Consider the following 20697-nt stretch of genomic DNA (forward strand, 5'->3'; position numbering starts at 1 on the left):
GGGCTGGGTGTGTGGGTCAAAGTCTTGGACCAAGGCTGGTTAGTGCAAGCGGCTGTCTGAAGATCAAGGAGTTTCTCATCCATGGAACGGATGGCCATTTTTAGCGGGATAACATCCTCCCAGATCCAAAAGAACTTGGTTCTCCAGTCATGGGCGCTGCGGAGTGGCTCGGTACCTATCAGCCCCTTCCTAGTAAAAGTACATTTAAACCAACTCCCACGACCTTGCAACTTGTAAAAAATGGAGAATTTGTCAACCGACGGAGCTATACCCTAAGCTTGGCAACAAATTCAAAGTGACGAATCCTTATCAGCCCAAAGCGATGCTATTAATGGGTCATTTTTCTATTCACACAACTGGTTTTCAGCGTTTATGGCCAGCTCAATTTAGGATCAGAAAACAAATGATGTATTTTTCCACTTTTTTGGTGGTTAATTTGATCGGTCTATGAACACCTCTAGACCATACAGGTCATTTAGTACAGAATATGAAATAATTGTGTTTTCTTGATTGTTTTTGTATGCAGATGGACCCCAAGTTCTTGAGAAGAAACCAGAGATACGCGAGGAAGCACAAGAAGCAAAGTGCTGAATACGCCCAGGAAGAGTAGATGCATGATTGAAATGTATCAAATTATTGAACTCTAGATTTTGGCTTAAATTTAATGTGCTTTTGGATTAATTGTATCTGTGGGGTTCAATTAAGTATGCTACATTTTATTTACATCAAAACAAATTTTTTAACTTTCAATATAACGTTTTTAGTTAATTTTATGTCTGCTACTAGTGTTCACGTGTGTACATGGCACACCCGCACAAAAATGCTATACCAGGATAATGCAATTGATCTTGTAATTGTCAAATTTTTGTAGCACGCGATAAGATGAACGCATCATCATCCAAACATAAACCGAATGCATACAACTGATCAAGCCACCACACTTGATCATACGGCTACCGCCTTGTGTTCTTCTACAGTGACATGTGCTGATTTAAAAAGCTCATCAAGCACTTCAGATAGGGTGGGATGTGCATGAACTGCAAACTTTATGTCCTGCAAAATAATATTTATCGTCGTTATATTAGCATTTTGCTCATCAACTTAGATGATTAAAAGTTCGTTTTTATGTTAGGAAACATAAAGGAGGGTGAAAAACGTGCCTGAACACGAGTTCCTAATGCAATGGCATTTGATGCTTCATGGATAAGGTCAGCAGCATGCATCCCCAATATGTGCACTCCAAGAATCTCACCAGTATCAGGCCTATATATCAACTGCATCATTCAAAACCAAAAGCCCTTTACTATTCTCTAGTTCCATGTCAGTTCATGTGCGCAACTAGGGGTGAGAACGAGCCGAGCCCATTTCGTTCAACTTAATATAGCTCAAGCTCGGCTCGTTTCAAACTCTATATCCAAAGCTCGAGCTTGGCTCGTTTATTATTTATTTAACTTTTTTCATATACATATATAATCATTTTTGTATATCTTATAACTATACATACATAATAATATTTTGTTATTATAAATGATAGGTTCGTGAGCTTAAATAAGCTCAGTATATGAAGTTTGGACCTGACCTCGTTTATTAAACAAGCTTCAGCTTAGACTCGAGCCCATGTAAATTCACTCAATTCAAGTTTTTATTGAGCTCGTTTATACTTGTTAATAAATAAAAAGGGTTAAGGAAAAAGACCTTGGCAAGTCCCTCTCCATTTTCGGCCAATGCTTTCGTGTTGGCTTTGAAACTCGTCCTTGCAACACTTATCTTAAATTTTTCTTTTTTGGCTTTCTCTTTCGCTTGAGGCTGCACCATTCAACATGATAAAATCGGGCAATGTCCCAAATCAATATCGACAAAACGTGCTTTTAGTCGACCCAACCCGTAAAAAATTACCTATTTTTGTCTTTTTCACAATCATGGAGTTGGACTGTTGGAGGGTTAAAGTCAAGACTTGTACCTCGGTTAATCCCACCATACTTATTTCAGGATGGGTGAAACAAGCAGCCGGGACACTTAAATGGTTGAGAACATGATCTTTTCCACTGAGTTGTTCAACAACTATTTAAAGAAACTCATTAAGGAACGAGTTAGCATGCTAAAAATGTAAAAAAAGTAACAAAATAAACATGGTGTTATCACTTACCTGATATCCCCTGTGCACTTGCAGCATGAGCAAGCATCAACTTGCCATTTGCATCACCAATGCAATATACGTGAGGAACCTAACAAATAAATAATTAAAATTCATAGTCAAATAATAAATAATATTTTGTTGATATAATATTGTGGCTTTATTTGCAACAAACCGTATTTCCCTTTGCATCGATTACTCGCATACGCTCATCAACAGGAACAAAACCACGTTGAGTCTCGACATTGATCTGATGAGGTTCATTATATCATTAGAATCATACATCCAATGATATGTTATTTTCAATGTCAAATACTTGAATATATTTGAACATACATTTTCCAATCCGAGACCTTTTGTAAATGGAGCTCTCCCAGTGGGCAATTAGTGCTGCATCTACCTACACAAGTAGCAAACAACAAAAAAAAAAAAAAAAGAAAAAACAGAGCGTGCCATATGAATGGTTAAATTTTTGTGAATTATTTTTAATTAAATATATTTTTTCTTAATGAAGATACACAAACTATATGTCTATTTATCACTGAGTTAATATTATTAAAAAAACCAACATGCTCTCTTATTTTCATGAAAAAAAAAATAACCCTCAACTTATTTTTGATATATTGAAGTCCCTCGACGTATAAAAAATACAAAAAGTCACTACAGTCATAGGATCTGTATATTAAAGTCCCTAAACTAGTCTAAAGTGAGTGCACTAGTGAAATAGGTCTTAAAGATGCTAATAATTTAACTCTAAAATCTATCAAAATTAGTGACTTTTCATGTACTTTTTACAAACTTCAGCATACAAAATTAGGTTGAAGAGCCTTTTGTAAAAAATTACAAAGCATAGTGTTTTTATTTGGTATTAACGCTACAACATTATATTTATCATAAAGTTAATTTCGTTTTCTTGGACCTGCAAAAAGAAGCTAGAAACAAAGAATATTTGATGGATTACCTCTAGTGTCTCTTTTGGTTCTTTTGTTTTGGCGTCAGTAAGTTCAATAATGACCGGTTTTCCATCTTTTGCAGGGGTGATCTGTTAAAATAATTAGAGAAATACAATGTCACTTACATATTTTTGAACTTAAATTAGAAAAATGAATAAAGAAGTAATTACCTTGGTAGCAAATACTCCAGTGTGATAGTCAATTTTTCTTGGATTGATAAGAACCCTTTGAGCTAACTTGCCAATCTCAGGATCAAATCCAGGCATAAGTTGATCAAGTGCTTCAATAAATGTGACCTGTATATGCATTTATTATTTTTTATATAGTTTTTCTGAATAAAGAAGAGAGACGACGGCTCCTGTCCGATCTGTAGAAACTATTAGTATAGAGGGGAGGAGGGATAGAGGACGTCCCAAATTAACTTGGACTGAGAGGATTAAGCATGATTTGCTAGATTTGCACCTCTCCGAGGACATGGTTGAGGATAGGAATTCTTGGCGACGCAGGATTAAGGCTAAGGACTTTTAGGAGAAATGTAGAGTTTTGATTCTATTTCTATCATAGGGGGCGTTTCTTCACCTTATTTCGAGTGAAAAATGATATATTACTATAATACCCTATCCTCAAAGTAGTATTTATAACACATACTTAGTATTAAGAGCTAATATCACTATTATTAATTTTCCATATTTAGTATCACTATCATTACTAATATCACTATTAATGATCTATTCATTACTAACATCACTATTATTATTGATCTCATGCATATGGATTTTGAGCCGAGAGTCTCTCTGGAAGCAACATCTCTATCCCTTGGGATGGAAGTACGGTTTGCCTACATCTCACCCTCCACAGACCCTGCTAACAGTTTTGCTATCGGTGGGATTTATACTGGGCATGGGTGTTGTAGTTTTTCTGAATAAATAAACTTGGTGACACAAAAATAATCAACTTTTGAGTTGGCATATCTAACCTGTTTAAAAAATAGGCCGTGAACCAGTTTAATATAATGGTCATGTTCGAGTCAACCTATTAGTTGAACAGGTAAACTGTTTAGTTAAATGAGCCGACTCACTAACCCTTTTATGACCTGATTAACCGATTAGCTATTTGGGTCAAACCGCCAATCTGCTTAGCTAAAAGGGTTGACCCAATAACCCTTATATGACTTATTTATCCCATTTTTAACAACCAAATCAACTTGATTGTTACCCGCCAACTCATTTGGCACGTTTAAATAAATGGATAAAGCAGGTCGTGTTCAAGTAACATTATTTTAAGTGGGTGCGGGTTAGGGTTGATGTTTTACATGAATAAAGATATGGGTCGTGTTTGGATGGAATTACCGTGTAGAAATTGACAGATAGAAATAATATACACTAGAGACCACATTTGTTTTTAGTAAAATAAGAGATCTCGTTAAGAAGGAAGTTAAAATTTTATATTTAGGTTTATAAAACAGGAGGGCCCAGCTCACTACCAAGTGCTGTGTAGACATCACTGAATTCAAGGCCAATATACCCACTTCCTACAATGGCTATCCAATCAGGAACAAATTCCAACTTTAAAGCATGATCACTGGTAACAACAGTCTTCCCTGAAGGTAGTTAAATGAAGTTAAAAATTATAAAACATTCATAAAGGATGCAAAAAATTCATGTAATAGATACTCTTATCAATTAGCGAAAAAAAAAAAATCTAAAAGCTTAAAGAGTAGGTTTTATAAGTCTAAATATATTGTGAAACTTATAATTACCATCAACTTGAATGCCTTTAGGGACGAAAGGGACCGATCCAGTAGCAATAATTATATCCTTTGCGGTTATGAAGTTATCGAGTCCATATTTCACCTTTTGAGGACCCTGATAACAAGTTTATTGGCATAATATAATAAGTTCTTAGAAAAAGAAGCAAATAATAAAAGTATTTATGGCTTAATTACCTGTATTGAACCAAAACCTGTCAATATATCGACACCAAGTGCCTTCATTGAAGCGGTTAAATTGTTTCGGATTTTTGAAGCGAGATTAGCTGCATGATGAGCTACTGCCTGCCTGTTATAACCAGCACCTGAAACCTAATAATAAACTTGGAAAATGAAGGGCTAAAGTAAGCATAAGTTGAAATGGGGGGGTTTGGTGATTATAAGATTTGAAGTGGCTACCTGTATACCTAAAGATTTCATGTGATGTTCGTCTTGGAGTTCCCTGATGAGCCACTAACAGCAAGAAGAGCTTTAGAAGGAACACAGCCTCTGTTTACGCATGTTCCGCCTATAACATCACCTTCGATGATGGCTGTTTTAAGGCCCTGTCATGTATTAAAACATAACATTAATGTCTAAGCAAATATATATATATATATAGGGAGCTACCTTTTGAACAGCATGCAATGCAGCACCATGACCGCCAACGCCGGTTCCGATAATCACCAGATCATAGTCGAACTGAGGAGGAGAAGGAGGACTTCCGTTGGAAACTGCTGCTGCTGATTTAATAATAATATTATTATTATTACTCCTGCTCCTCTTCGGTGTAGCATTGAAGTGTGGTAACCTGAGACCGCAGAAGCCGAGATTGAAAGGCACCGGAGAATAGGAGGAGTGGAATTGGAATGATGGAGATTGCATTCTAATGTATTGGAATTTGACGATGGAGGTTGAGACTTAACACAAACTGTTGATTGGATAAAGAGAGGGTGGTGGATATTGCTCATTTCTCATAATAATAATAATAATAATAATAATGATGGATAGTCAATTTAATTTTTTAAATTGTTTCCACTAGTTTCTAGTCAAGTCATTCAGGTTTTAACATTTTTTTTTCAATGAATAAATCCTTTTTATCTATTTTGATGTCGGAGTGGTAACATGAAATTTATTTTTTAATTTTAATATAATTAATGTTTTCTTTTTATTTTTAAATATAACTATTTACATTACAAATCTTGACCATTACATATTCTTTTTCATTGCTTTTTTGGCGCATAAAAAATCCATTGAGGCTCAATTTGAAGATTTAGTGATCGGAATTGAAGAAAATTGCATGAGTGTCATAAATAAAACACTTTGAAACTTGGTTACTATTCTGTGTCATATTCTCTATTTAGTTACCACGTCATGATATTTTAGCATGTGTTTTGTTCGCAACATGCGAGGTCCTCAGATTACCAATCTCGAGCAGTTGTTTAGAACTTGATTGCTACACGTAACTCGTGATCTGTTTAGATAAACGGATTAAGTAGGTCGTGCTTTGACATGAATAAAAATATGGATCGTTTTCAGGTCGATTCAACGGATTAAGTAGGTCGTGCTTTGACATGAATAAAAATATGGATCGTTTTCAGGTCGATTCAACCTAAAACTCAACAAGATTAAGATCACTTATTATATAAATTGACAAACAGTGGGGCTGCTAGGTTCCTAAGGATTCATGTTGAGTTGTAAAAATATTAAAATATTAAGGAGAGCAGTTAAAAATATGAAAAGATGGGGATATAGAGGATGATTCTTATAAGTTATTTATAAAATAAAAATAAATCAATATTTTTAAAAAACTTCCCAGTGGTCAAATTCCTTGGAAAGCACTCCCTTTCAATAATCTTCATCTCTCTTGAGCGTCGTTGCTTTGACGTGGCACTAGGGGGCACCCGGTGGTCTTGGGTGTCACACTCTAACCTAAGGCGGAAAATATTAGGGAGTGATATAATTGTATCATAGCTCAAAAGGCACTAAAGTAAATACACGTGTCAATATCTAAATTATTTATTTCATATAATTCAAGTACGCAAAAACACAAACATTGTCTAAAATTAAATAAACATTACAACTTAAATAAATAAGAACAAAATCCGTCTTTATTAATAATGCAACATAAAGTCCAATCTACTCTTTAATATCTTGCTTCATCCAATATAGCTACCTGCGCCATGCGTGAAAATATATAGTTTGTCAACATAAAGTTGAGCAAGTAATCACGGTTTTTGAGTACATATAATATTAAAAATGACAATTCATTGCGATAAATATGAACTACAACAACTAGCATAACAATAAATATAAAAATTTTTTCTTTTCACTATAATCACATAGATAACGAGCTACTCCGACGGCGTATGATCATACTAATAAGGATGAGGATGAGATACCAACAACCAAAACATAAAATAAACACATAATCACATTCGCACGTATAACTAATTGAGCAATATCATATAACGCAAATAATGGAATTGTAGTGAAATAAAATGATTGAGTTGTGAACGCATAACGCCCCTAAAATATAAAATGGTAAAAAGGGGGATGTGAATTACTTACCTTATCGAGTAGGTTAAGCGAAGATGAGATAGCGATAGAAATTAATTTAAGTGTGATCGAATTTCTCGGGATACGTCAACAAGAGTTCCTAATTATTAACGATGAAATTCATCAATTATAATTGAAATAATTATAAATGAGACTTGAGGTGGGTTTTAGGCTTTGATCGGGTTATATAAAAGTTTTATTAGTTTAATTATCAATATTATTATAACTATTATATTTGTTATTGTTATTATCATTATTATTTTAATTTATCATTTATTATATTTATTATTATTATTTTTATTTATCTTTTATTATATTTATTTAGGGGAAAGTAAATACGGTGTTGTCACGCGCCTAAGCTTGGACGTAAAACCCTTTAAAACTAACTTGTTTTTGACTAAAAACTCTAAAAAGTAAAACAAAATCGGAAATCCCATGATTTGCTTCCATATATATCCTTCGTGGAATATGTTCTTCATTTTTTCAATATCTTTTCTCCTATTTTAACTAAAACTATTTTTGAAGCAAATTAAAAATTATTGTTGCTGTTTAAAAAAACAAGAATTATGGCATTAAAGGTCATGTTAATCAATTTCAAGTTTTACTTATGGCTTGTTATTTAACATTTTTATATTATTTTTTAGAATTCATATCAACAACCAATATTATGCTATTGCCCGCTGTTCAATATACAAATATATATTTTATGCTATTATCCAGAACATGAAATTGGACGTTAAGATTCTTGAACTCTAGGACAACATACAAAACGAAAGCAGGTTTAAAGAAAAGCCATAAAGCTAGTCTTGACTAAAATCAGATGAAAAATGTGACTCACAAAGGATACATGGAAGCAAATTGTGAGATCTAGTTTTAGTTTTTTAGGGTTTTTAATCAAAACAAGTTAGTTTTGAAGGGTTTTACGTATAGGCACGTGACAGCACCGTATTCACTTTCCTCATTTATTTATTATTTTAATATTATTATTTTTCTTTTGTAATTTAGATTGATAAATAAGTAAGTGACATGATATTTATCTATAGGTATGTATTTATAAATAGACATTATAAATATATTTAATATTAATTCATTATTATAACATCTATATATATGTTTAATAAAAAGCATAAATGCTAGTTATTGGTGAAAATTTTATACACACATATTAACGGGAAAAATGTTTAAATCTTTAAGCTTGTTTAGTTTATTTTAATATGAGAGGAAATATATATATTTATTAGAACTCAAATAATATGTATATATAAAATATATCTTTGTGTGTGTGTGTGTGTGTATTTGTATATATTATCTAGGTGTCAGAATAAGGTTTAAAGGTCCGTAAAATAATAGCTTGGGTTTCGGTTTTAACAAAATAACGTTTATTAGATATTATATTAGCATAACATGATTTAAAAATGAATAAATAACAAAAATAACAAAAAAAGAACAAAATTGGGCCTGGGTGGGTTCGAACCCGCGCCCATGCCGGTTCCCAATCTTAACCAAACACGCGTCTGCCATCAAGGCAGGTGCTTAATATGTTTATTGCAACAAACATTTTTAATATACACCAATTAGTTGATCAGTGTTCTTCCCCATTGTAGCCCTAGGTTTCCAATAAGTTGATTTGATCATTGTTTGTTGAAATTGATTTGGGGGTTTTGTTCCTGGGTTAATACAATTGAAAAGCACATATCAATTACCATTTATGAGGCTGTCAAGGTGAAGAACGATGGGTGGTTTTTGCGGCTCTAGGCTCGAACTCAAAACAGGTGCTAATGGCTTTGTATAACAAAATTGTTTAGGATTAAGTGTCGATGGATTAAGATGAATGTGTGTGCAAGATTAATTGTGTTTTTATTGAGTATATATAGCGTTTAGGGTTCATCTAAGCCACGGGTTTAGTTTTGGTTAATTACCTGTCAATTGGTTATTATTTACCATGTTTAAACTGTCGGTGGGTGCGATTTCAGATTGGCAATGATATGGCATATCAATTTCCACGTGAAACCCGTTAATTGAGGATCAAGAAAAAGAATGGTGGTGTCAGCTGGCGTGAGGAATGGAGGGAAAGAGAAGATGGTTTAGTTTGCTTATAATTTGAATATTAGTCCTTGCTTTTTGATATTGGACGCATAATGGTTATAGTAATAGTTAGGGGTTGTTTATACACATTTCAAAAATTATTAATTAACAAATATAGAAAAGAAAAAAAAAATACTAACCGAGTGCGAGATTTTATTGATTAGTTACCCGAATATGAATCTGGTTGGGTAATGACTACAACTATATGAAAAACGAAAACCGAACTAATTCGGGCGTCATGAAATAAAATAAAGATTAATAATAAATTTATTAATTCAATAGACTGAATAATAAAACTTTAAATGGGTCGGGTTTTTAGGATCCGAAATTTAACGAATGTTACAGTATTCACAACTTTTTGAAAATTTTGTCCCGAAATTAGAATAATAGAAGAAAAAAAATTATAATAAAAATAAAACCAAGTTACTAGATCATTTTCGTAGTAAAACGAAATAACACAGATGTTCGAGTGACTCGGAAAACACTACAAATGGATTATATGACAAGTCCACTTATATATAGGATGTACTAGCGGCGTATTCACCATGACCTTATCATAGTATATATCATTTGTACCGTTGTCCTATAGTCCCTCGGTTTTAGGTTGTTCGCGCACTAATGTACCCACCATAACTTCCATGCGAGGGTTTTGGTAATTATGCCTGCACTCATAATTACTTATTTCGTCGCATGGTCTGCATGGTTCGTTCCATTGGGTGGGTAAAAAAAATCATACATACACGTTTAAGAAGATTTTTTTTGAAAATCAAAATAAAATTCAGAATAAGGCGAAACAAAATTTAACGATCATTGGAAAATAAAAGAAAATCTTGAAGTCCAATATCTAGATAACTAGTGCAACACAAAAACGATTAAACAAGCTTAAATATAAAAATTTTTAGAGGTAATGCATATCGAGATAGAACGTTTGAAAGACGTAATAAGTTGTCGGATATTAAAAACCAAAAATAAAATAAAAAAAAATTCTTTTTTATGGTAAGTGAAAATAATCATCACAATAGTTAAGTCAAATATACGAAACATGAGAGGTTAAAAATTGCGTAAACATATGATAACCACAAGAACTAACAAAATTAGAGAAATAATGACCCAAAGTTGTTAGTTGTGATATTACCGAGGAAGTTTAGCCGTTACGAGGAGGGTGTAAGTTTGTGGCTCTCACATTAATATAATGATAAACGTAAATGAGAATATAAAATCAATAAAATAAAATGCAAGCATAGGGCTCCTATTAGATAGCTATGCCTTAACCAAGTACACAGCCCCGGTTCGAAAGTGACCGGTCATTGGCAGCCCTGATTACGATTCCTATTAGATAACCAGGTATATAGCCATGCACATGGTCCAGGTCTCCACTAACGATTACGTTTGAGGTCATCGGTCATAGGCCGTTAAATTGAGATGATCATGAGCAAACAGTTATAATTCTAAGGATAAATATAAGTAATACGTGTCGTGCTTTGTCAAGAGAGTAAGTGAAGATGGATATATCAAATGTAAACATGAATTCATTAATAATATTTAAAATTTGAGTACAAGGAGACATTATTCAAAAGAGAGAAAAAACAAAAGTAATCAATGCGAAAATAAAAAGAAAAATATATGTTGCTTGCAGTGTTTGTCTTCTCGGGGTAGGTAGGTCTTTGGGCACAAGGACTAGTGTGAAGTGGTGCCACGATTCCTAAGTTGCAATTCATTGGCATTGATGTAGTACACTGATACAAATCGAGTTGGTTCCAAAGAGTTACTTGTCTATTCTTGAAGGGGTAAAGTGCAAAGTGGCTAAGAGTTATCTTGAAGAGAAAGTTAATATAAATAGGAAGGGAATATTGTTATTAGGTAGGATGAATTTTGTTAAGATTGAGTAGGCTCTGGAATGTGCCAAGAGAGAGGGTGTGACCCTGGAAATTGTTACCTGTCCTTGTCATTTTTCTCTTTCCTTGTAATTTCTTTACATTCAATGAAACATTCCCTTCCTATAATCTATCAATTCAATTTTTATCCAATTTACATTCAATTTGTCATCTGTTCGTCTGTGTTCTTCATCATTGGTCCGATCCTGTTGTGACCTGCCGCTTGTTTATCTTTCATCTCTGTTTTTTTTCTTCTTCTCTTTCCATGGAAACTCGAACAAATTCTCGGCTGGATAATCAGGATGCTCAAATCAAACAGTTGCAAACTGATGTAGCTGATATTCATACTTCCTTACAGGCTCTAGATACAGATCGAATGGAATCTGGTGAATTTCAGAAAGTCGTTCTCACCTGGATGGCAAAGCAGGAGAAGAAGACTGTGGGTGAGCCGTCTGGATCTGGTGTTTCCGGTGGGGATTTCACGTTTTCCGACTCCCATCCTAGATCTAGTCCTTTGGATACCTCTAATTCTGTTCCGTGGGCTGTCAAAAAGGTAAAACTCCCTGAATTTTCGGGTTTTGATCCACAGGGGTGGATTCAGAAGGCCAATTTGTATTTTGATCTGAATCACACAAATGAGGATGCTCGATTGCGATTGGTTCGTTTGAGTATGATTGGGGCACAACATTGGTTTACGATTATAATGCAAATCCGTCCTACCATTTCTTGGATTGATTTCCAAGCAGAATTGCTTCAGCGTTTCAGTGGTTTAGTAATTCAAAACCCGTTTGAGTAGTTATCTACAATCACTCAGGGGGATTCCATTTATGACTATATTGATGATTTTGAATATTTTCTCTCTTTGGTTCCGCGATTGCCGGAATCGCAGTTGATTGGGTACTTTGTTGCGGGTTTAAAAGATGATGTGAAAAAGTGGGTACATCTTCACCGCCCTCAATCACGTTTGGACGCCATGTACTTGGCTAAAGACGTTGAGTTGCTGCTTCGACCGGATTCTAGTCAGTCTTCAATGGGCCGTTTCCGATATCTCAACCCAACCGGCAGTCTAACGCTTGGGCTTAAAGAGGGGCCACAGGTATTGGGCCGATCTGAATCTCGACCTTTATTTTCGTCCAAAGTTAGTGAATGGGTCTCTTCTCCTAAGTTGGAATCTCCCAGATCTGTGCTACACCCAAAACCTCCTTTTCCAACGAGTGATGGTGGGCAGATCTCTCCGCGTGATCGGGGGTTCAATCTCTCTCACGAACGGAATGGGAAGACCGTCGAAAGAAAGGGCTGTGTTTCCGATGTGGCCAACAATACGGGCCCACACATAAGTGTCCAGAGGGTAAATTGCGTGTGTTATTATTAGGGGATGATGAGGACGACATCCCACTTGGAGATCAATGTTTGTTACAAGCTGAACCATGTTCGCCTCCGATGTTGATACGGATGGTGCTGTGGGTACCTGCAATGCGTTAGAATTTGCAGGTTCGTTGGCTTCTATTGCACTCTCTGCGACTATGAAATTGGAAGGTACTTTGATGGGTTTTTCCATTTGTTATTGGTGGATAGTGGAGCGTCCCATAATTTTATTTCTAGATGTTTGGTGGATGCATTGGGTTTATCCTCTCAGAAGTTTAGTGGCATCAAAATTAAATTGGGGATGGTCATTTTGTGTTTGTTTCGGAGCGGTGTGACTCTCTTCAGGTTACTATCATCCCGTGCTCTTTCACTATCAATGCGTTGGTGTTTGATACTGGTTCCTTGGATTTCATATTGGGTTTAGAATGGTTAAAATCTTTGGGGGAAGTTGTACATGATTGGCAACACTCTTGGATGCGCTTTATTTATGAGGGTGTTTCGGTTTAGTTACAGGGTCTGCAAACTAGTTCTTCGGCCTTCACGGCACTGCATCAGTGGCTTTCTATGGAGGGCACTTTGGTTTCTTCTTCGGATAACCAGCGTTTTTTAGCTCCGCCTCCACTCACCACTTCTCAAAATTCTGCTTTATCTTCCCTCATGCAACAGTTTGCTGAGATCTTTCTTGCACCTACTTCTCTTTCCCCGGTCCGTTCTCATGATCATAGCATTCAACTATCCACCTCTGATCCAATTTGTGTACGCCCCTATCGTTATCCACATGCCCAGAAAACAGAAATTGAAAGACAAGTTCAGGAGCTGCTTTGTATGGGAATGATTAGACCAAGCAAGAGTGCTTTTTCTAGTCTGGTTATTTTGGTACGTAAGAAGGATAATTCTTGGCGAATGTGTGTTGATTACTGTGCTTTAAACACCGCAACCATTCCTAACAAATATCCTATTCTGGTTGTTGATGAGCTACTTGATGAGCTTCATGGTTCTACCTATTTTTCTAAATTAGATCTTAAATCAGGTTACAATCAGATCCGTATGAGGCCCGATAGTATTGAGAAAACTGCTTTTCGTACTCATGATGGTCACTACGAGTACTTAGTCATGCCATTTGGTCTTATGAACGCTCCGGCTACCTTCCAAGCGGTGATGAATGATATTTTCCGTCCCCTTTTACGGCACAAAGTGGTTATATTTTTTGATGATATTCTTGTTCATAGTTCCTCTTGGGAAGATCATTGATGCCAAAGGAGTTGCCATGGATCCCAAGAAGGTGTCTGCTGTTTTGGATTGGCCTGTTCCACAAACCTTGAAAGCTCTTCGTGGTTTTTTGGGATTAACCGGTTATTATCGGAAGTTTGTCAAGAATTACGGTGCCATCGCTCGTCCTTTAACTGATCTAACCAAAAAGGATTCCTTTTTATGGTCTTCATCAGCTCAAAATGCTTTCGAATCGCTCAAACAGGCTTTAGTATCGGCTCCGGTACTCGCTCTTCCTGATTTCTCTATTCCTTTTGTAGTAGAGTGTGATGCTTCGGGCTGTGGTATTGGGGTTGTTTTAATGCAGCATAAAAGACCGATCGTTTACTTTAGGAAGGCCCTGAGTGATCGTAATTTATCCAAATCAGCTTATGAACGGGAGCTCATGGCGTTGGTTCTGGCTGTCCAACATTGGCGGCCATATTTGTTGGGTTCTACGTTCACGGTGTGCACCGATCAGAAGAGTCTAAAGTTCCTCCTCCAACAGTAGGTGTCATCCTATGATCAACAGAATTGGGTGGTGAAATTGCTGGGTTACGATTTCGATATTCAATATAAACCAGGTCGTGAAAATCGTGCTGCTGATGCTTTATCTCGTAGGGAAGACTCGGGATAAATTCTTCAAGCTATCTCTTCTCCGGTTTGGCTACAAGGGGCTTTATTATTGGACGAGGCTAAACAAGATGCTAATATTCAAAGGTTAATTGCAAAATGTTTGGCTACACCAGATACTTGTGTGGGATATTCAGTGAAAAACAATGTGTTATTTTACCAAGATCGGGTGGTCATTCCCCGTAACTCTAAGTTCATTCCCGCTCTTCTTCATGAGTTTCATGTTACCGCCTCAGGTGGTCATTCCGGTTTTTATTGTACGTACCGACGATTAGCTGCAAATGTTTATTGGCTGGGAATGACAGCCACTATTAAGCAGTTTATTCGGGAATGTGACACTTGTCAGCGGTGTAATGCTAGTTCCGTGCTACCCGGGGGCCTTTTACAACTGTTTCCTATTCCCGATGTCGTATGGGAAGATCTCTCCAGGGATTTTATTGTGGGGCTGCCACCTTCGAAAGGTTACACGGTTATTCTTATAGTGGTGGACCGTTTGTCGAAATATGCTCATTTTATCCTTTTAAAACATCCTTATACCGCCAAGTCTGTGGCTGAGGTTTTTATTAAGGAAATCATTCGTCTTCACGGGATTCCTAAATCTATTGTGAGTGATCGGGACCCTTTATTTTTAGGTAAATTTTGGCAAGAAATTTTTCGGTCTATGGGTACTCAACTTCAAATGATTTCTGCTTATCACCCGGAATCGGACGGTCAAAATGAGGTTATCAACCGTTATTTGGAATCTTATTTGCGGTGCTTTGCAGTAGATCAGCCTAAAATGTGGTCAGTTTGGTTGCCATGGGCAGAATTTTGGTACAACACAACATTTCATGCATCAACGGGTATGACCCCTTTTGAGACGGTCTATGGCAGGCGTCCTCCCTCGGTGTTCCAATGTATTCTGGGTGTAATTCTTGTTGAATCTGTTGCGAGCGAACTACAGGACCGTGACGAAGCTTTAAGACAACTTAAACTTCATCTTTCTAACGCTCAGGGGATATGAAGCTTCAAGCTGACAAAAAACAGCGTGAGGTGCAGTTTACTAACGGTGAATGGGTGTATGTTAAATTGAAACCGTATCGACAACTTTCAGTTGCTAGTCGAATTCACCAAAAGTTAGCAGCAAAATTTTTTGGGCCGTTTCAGATTGTGGAAAAGGTTGGGCCTGTGGCCTATAAATTGCTTCTTCCTGCTACTTCTAAAATCCACCCTGTTTTCCATGTTTCTTTGTTAAAAAAGGCGGTCTCGGGTCCAATTGAGGCTGTTCTTCCTCCTGAATTAGACATGGCAGACTCTCTGCATCTGCTACCCCATTCTGTGTTGGCCACTCGTGATGTTCGGGATGGGTCAGATTTGGTAGAGCAATGGTTAGTGCAATGGCAAGGTCAGACGGTGGATGATGCTTCATGGGAAGATGCTGAATGGGTTAAAGCTCAATTTCCTGATTTTAGTCTTGGGGACAAGACTGCTTTTGAAGGGGTGGGAAATGATACAAATCGAGTTTGTTCCAAAGAGTTACTTGTCTATTCTCGAAGGGGTAAAGTGCAAAGTGGCTAAGAGTTATCTTGAAGAGAAAGTTAATATAAATAGGAAGGGAATATTGTTAATAGGTAGGATGAATTTTGTTAAGATTGAGTAGGCTCTGGAACGTGCCAAGAGAGAGGGTGTGACCCTGGAAATTGTTACTTATCCTTGTCATTTTTCTCTATCCTTGTAATTTCTTTACATTCAATGAAACATTCCCTTCCTATAATTTATCAATTCAATTTCTATCCAATATACATTCAATTTGTCATCTGTTCGTCTGGGTTCTTCATCATACACACATCCTTGCGTGCTCTGGTTGGTTTAATTCATTTGGGTTTGCTCGGATTAGTTTGGTTGAGGTTGAATAGCTTGGATGGGTTGGGCTTGCATTAGTTGGGCTTGGTCGGCTCGATCGGCTTGTGGTTGGAAAGTTTGTTCTTGATATATATGGAGTTGGTTGGTTGGGCTTGGGTAGGTTTGGATTTGATAAACGAGTTTTAGGCATGTGTTGCGAAGATGGTTTGGGCTACTGCAATGATAGCAGGCTCGTATAGTGGGTGCATAAGGTGGGGCGTAAGATTGGTGATATGGTTGAATAACGGGTTGTGGAATGGAGGAGTTGAGTTGCGCTCTCATAGGCTCTCGGCAATATTGGGTGAGGTGGCCGAATCAGTGGTAATTGGTGCACATTCGGCAAGTGATTGGGCCGGATGGTGACGTTGGCAAGTGTTGCAATATGGGCGTGGGCCGGTGTATGGCTTCTTGGTTGGAGGGGCTTGTTGGGCTTGTGATTGGGTTAAGACATAATTTTGTGAGTTGGGCTTTCGTTTGTTTTTGCGGTAATGAGATGAGTCTTGGTTGTGTTTAGAGGATTCGGGCTTTGAGGGTTCGGGCTTTGAGGATTCGGGCTTGGACTCTTTAGTGGGCTCGAATGCGGGCTTATCATTGGGCTTTTTGGAACTTTTCCACGTCAAGGTCCCGGCCTTAACGTGTTTTCAGTGAGGGTACCGGCTAGGGTAATAGCATCATGAAGTTCCTTCGAGTCACAACTTAGGAGGGAATCTTGGATTTGCATCGGCAAACCTGCGATGTACTTGTCAATTTCACGCTCCAAGGGAGTGACCATGTGCGAGATGAGGATGCTCAATTCGTGAAACCGATCATTGTAGGTGGTATTATCACCTCCCTCTTGCTTCAAATTCCAGAATTCTTCTTCCAACTTCCGGAGTTCATATTTCGGGCAGAACTTGTCTAACATGAGCTCCTTGAGGTCATCCCCTGGCAAGGGGCCATGGCAACCTCAGCCCCAAGGTCCTTCTTTTTGCTATTCCACCAAGTAAGGGCACTTAATTTGAAAACGCTTGAGGCATACATGGTCTTTTGTCATCCGGACATACACAGTGGAGGAATACGTTTTCCATGTGCTCGAACCATTGAAGAAGGGTTGTAGCACCCTCAGTCCAAAAGTAATCGGTTGGGTTAGCGTTGGGTGAATTTCTTGATAGAGAAAACATTAGGGTTTATGGGAGCATTAGCGGAATTCACGGCCTGGAGTTGAGAGATGACTATTGAGAGGGCTTCCACGATTCCTTTCGTAATGAGAGATGACATGCGACGGCCAGAGTTGCCGACGCGACGGGTACGGTTGATGAGGCGAGAAGACATGATGCGGGGAAAATTGTGTAAAATTTATGAGACTTGGGTAAATATTGTAAATATGCGGGTTTGTGTCAATTGATACTTGTGAATTTTGTTTAACAATTTGAGGTTGGAATTTTTTTGGTTGAGGTTGAGAAGTGCATCAATTATGAAACAAAGTTTTATTATCGTTAACATTAAAATAATAACATAACTTAAAATTGAAATATAAGGTTTCATTTGTTGGTTAGGGTTTCATGAATCACCATGGTTCCTTCCAACAAAATGAAACTATCGAAAAAGTTGTTGAAATACATTAAAATAATAAAATAACTTAAAATTGAAATATAAGGTTTCATTTGTTGGTTAGGATTTCATGAATCACCATGGTTCCTTTCAACAAAATGCAAATATCGAAAACTAAATAAAAGTTGTTTAAATTTGGGTTGTGAGGGGGTGTTGAGTAGATGGTTGAAGTACTTCGGGAACTACCCCGTATTTGTGTACTTCACCCATTTATTCAACTAAAACACAATACAGAAACCGATTTTAGCCACGTATCACCGTGAATTCGGTTATAAATTAAGGAGTGTGATCGTCACATGACCACGATTGATACAATGAGGGTAGTAGATTCGTGAACGTTTGGTATGATACGCTTTGCCTTAACAAGTTTCACACTCACACCTCACCCTCCAGGAAGGCAACCAGGTCTCACGGCTTATTGATAGTTATGCGCATTGCACTTCCTTAGGCTCGCAAGCCTTGGTGTCAAGGGATCGGTGTACCGGTGTGTCCCCCTTACCGTTACTACTTATCCGTTATACGAATTATCCTCAAGGAGAGGAGAAGTAAAAGGTGGGATTTCTTAATGAAATTCTGTTGGTCTCGGTCTGCCCAAGACACATATTATTATTGATGTGGCTAGTACGTTATGATCCAAGTCGGGTCATACCTAATAACAAGCTAGACAAACACCAATTATATTTGTTTATATATGATATGATCATATCAAATAAATATTATTTGATTTTGTAATCTATTTATTCATTCATTTGGTTTGTAATAATAAATAGGTTAGATGCATTTCTTTTACTAGAAAAATGTATTAGGACATATTTTTTGTAAAAGAAGATGCAAGGAAGGAGACCCAAGTAAAGTGATGGAGACCATAACACGGAATGAGCCCTTGAAGCATTTGGATGCGAGATCAAGTGGGAGTTCACCGACACAAGCTTATGTCCTTTTGGGTCCCTTACTAACTCGATATGGAATAAAGGTCACCTAACCACATTGGAAGAAACTTGTGAGTTTGAGGTGTGTTTACCGTATTTGTGGGATAAAGGTCACCTAACCACTTGTATGTGTAAACTTACATGTGTGTATAAGTAGGACGACTTAAATTGGAAACCATGTGAATAGGGTCATCGAAGCATGGCGTACAATGGTGTTGATGGGATTAAACATGCCAACTAAACATAAGATGTTTAACCGATCCCATAAAACTAGAAGTTGCAAGGGGTTGCAATCGTCAAACGTTTACTACCTTATTAATTTAAATAGTAGGATAAAGGTCACCTAACTACTATTTGAATGTAACGTTAGGTTCTAGATTTTAATCATTAATTGTTTAGGAGACATAAAGGGTATTAATGATTAAAATTAATTATTGATATCAAAATACTAAAATCGAGCTTTGTTATATTTGTAGATGGCCGCAATCAACAATCCACCTAACGTTATTATCCCACCCGTTAATAACCTATCACTAAGATCTATTCTCGATAAGGATCGTCTAAACTGTAACAAATTTATGGATTGGTATCGAAACTTGAGAATCGTTCTCAAGCAAGAAAAGAAATACTACGTAGTAGAGGATCCTATTCCTGATGAACCTAGCATTGAAAATGCAGATAACTATAACAATTGGGTAAAACACAACGCAGATTCGGTGCAAGTTTCTTGCCTAATGTTGGGAACTATGATTCCCGAGATTCAAAAGGATTTTGAACTTCATGGGGCATACGACATGATCACCCAACTTAAGGAAATGTTCCTTACACAAGCTAGGGTGGAACGCTTCGAAACGGTTCGAGCGCTTCATGCATGTCGTATGGAAGAAACCCAATCCGTTTCCTCCTATGTGCTTAAGATGAAAAGCCACATTGATCGTCTCGAGCGCCTTAATTGTCCCATCTCAAAAGATTTAGCCTCGGATTTGATCCTAAATGGCTTAACTAAGAAGTTTGAGACTTTTGTTATGAATTATAACATGAATGGGTGGGACAAAAGCATTGGTGAGCTTCACGCAATGCTCAAGACGGCCGAGATGGGAATGGGCAAGAAGGTTTTACCCGTTCTCACAATCAATGAAGGTGGAAATAGGAAGAGGCATCACCCAGAACCCAAGGCAAAGGTTGCAAAAGGTAAGGGGCAAGTCAAGGGCAAGTTTAAGGGAAAGGCGAAAGCGGAACCACCCAAACCGAAAGAAAAGAAGCCAAAGGTTTGTGCGGAGGATCCATGCTTTGGATGTGGGGAGATAGGGCATTGGATGAGAAATTGTCCAGCCTGTCTAAAAGAGTTGAAAGCTAAGAGGGATGTGGACAAACCTCGGGTACAACTTTCATGATTCATGTTGATCTTAATATTATTTCCTCTAACACATAGGTATTGGATACTGGATGTGGAACTCATATTTGCAATTTGTTGCAGGGGTTCAAAGGAAATGAAGGATTCAAGAAAGGAGATATTAGTCTCTCCATAGGCAACGGAGCAAAGGTTGTTGTCGAAGCCCGAGGGGGCTACACTTTGAAGCTTCTAAATGGTTTGGAAGTTATTTTGAATGATGTTTTGTATGCTCCTAGTTTGACTAGGAATGTTATCTCCGCTTCACTTCTAAGACAATATGGTTATGATTTTAAATTTGTAGACAAT

The 20697-nt window shown here is 37.2% G+C and overlaps 1 protein-coding gene and 1 pseudogene across 2 annotated transcripts; one reads left to right on the top strand and one right to left on the bottom strand.

The window, feature by feature from the left end:
- Positions 1-858: 858 nt before the first annotated feature.
- LOC143573094 (dihydrolipoyl dehydrogenase 2, chloroplastic-like) lies at positions 859-5719 on the bottom strand (annotated as a pseudogene). The gene is made up of 14 exons (XR_013142368.1): positions 5465-5719; positions 5255-5400; positions 5033-5167; positions 4847-4952; positions 4563-4687; positions 3258-3383; positions 3096-3176; positions 2471-2534; positions 2310-2384; positions 2147-2225; positions 1961-2061; positions 1696-1806; positions 1161-1274; positions 859-1053 (listed from the first exon to the last, which is right to left on the bottom strand). The product of XR_013142368.1 is annotated as a dihydrolipoyl dehydrogenase 2, chloroplastic-like (transcript).
- A 9878-nt stretch (positions 5720-15597) lies between these two features.
- Positions 15598-16155, top strand: LOC143573095 (uncharacterized). Its single transcript, XM_077058070.1, has one exon. It carries the CDS (start codon positions 15598-15600, stop codon positions 16153-16155), a length of 558 nt encoding a protein of 185 aa, XP_076914185.1.
- The last annotated feature ends 4542 nt before the right edge of the window (positions 16156-20697 follow it).

The sequence above is a fragment of the Bidens hawaiensis genome, unplaced genomic scaffold, assembly GCF_021521415.1.
Source record: "Bidens hawaiensis isolate Kalapana, Puna unplaced genomic scaffold, B.hawaiensis_p1.1 tig00026196_1, whole genome shotgun sequence".
In the NCBI taxonomy this organism is placed as follows: domain Eukaryota; kingdom Viridiplantae; phylum Streptophyta; class Magnoliopsida; order Asterales; family Asteraceae; genus Bidens; species Bidens hawaiensis.

Excerpts from the sequence above, each read along its gene's own strand:
- LOC143573095 (XM_077058070.1), top strand. The coding sequence starts at position 15,598 with ATGAAGCTTCAAGCTGACAAAAAACAGCGTGAGGTGCAGTTTACTAAC.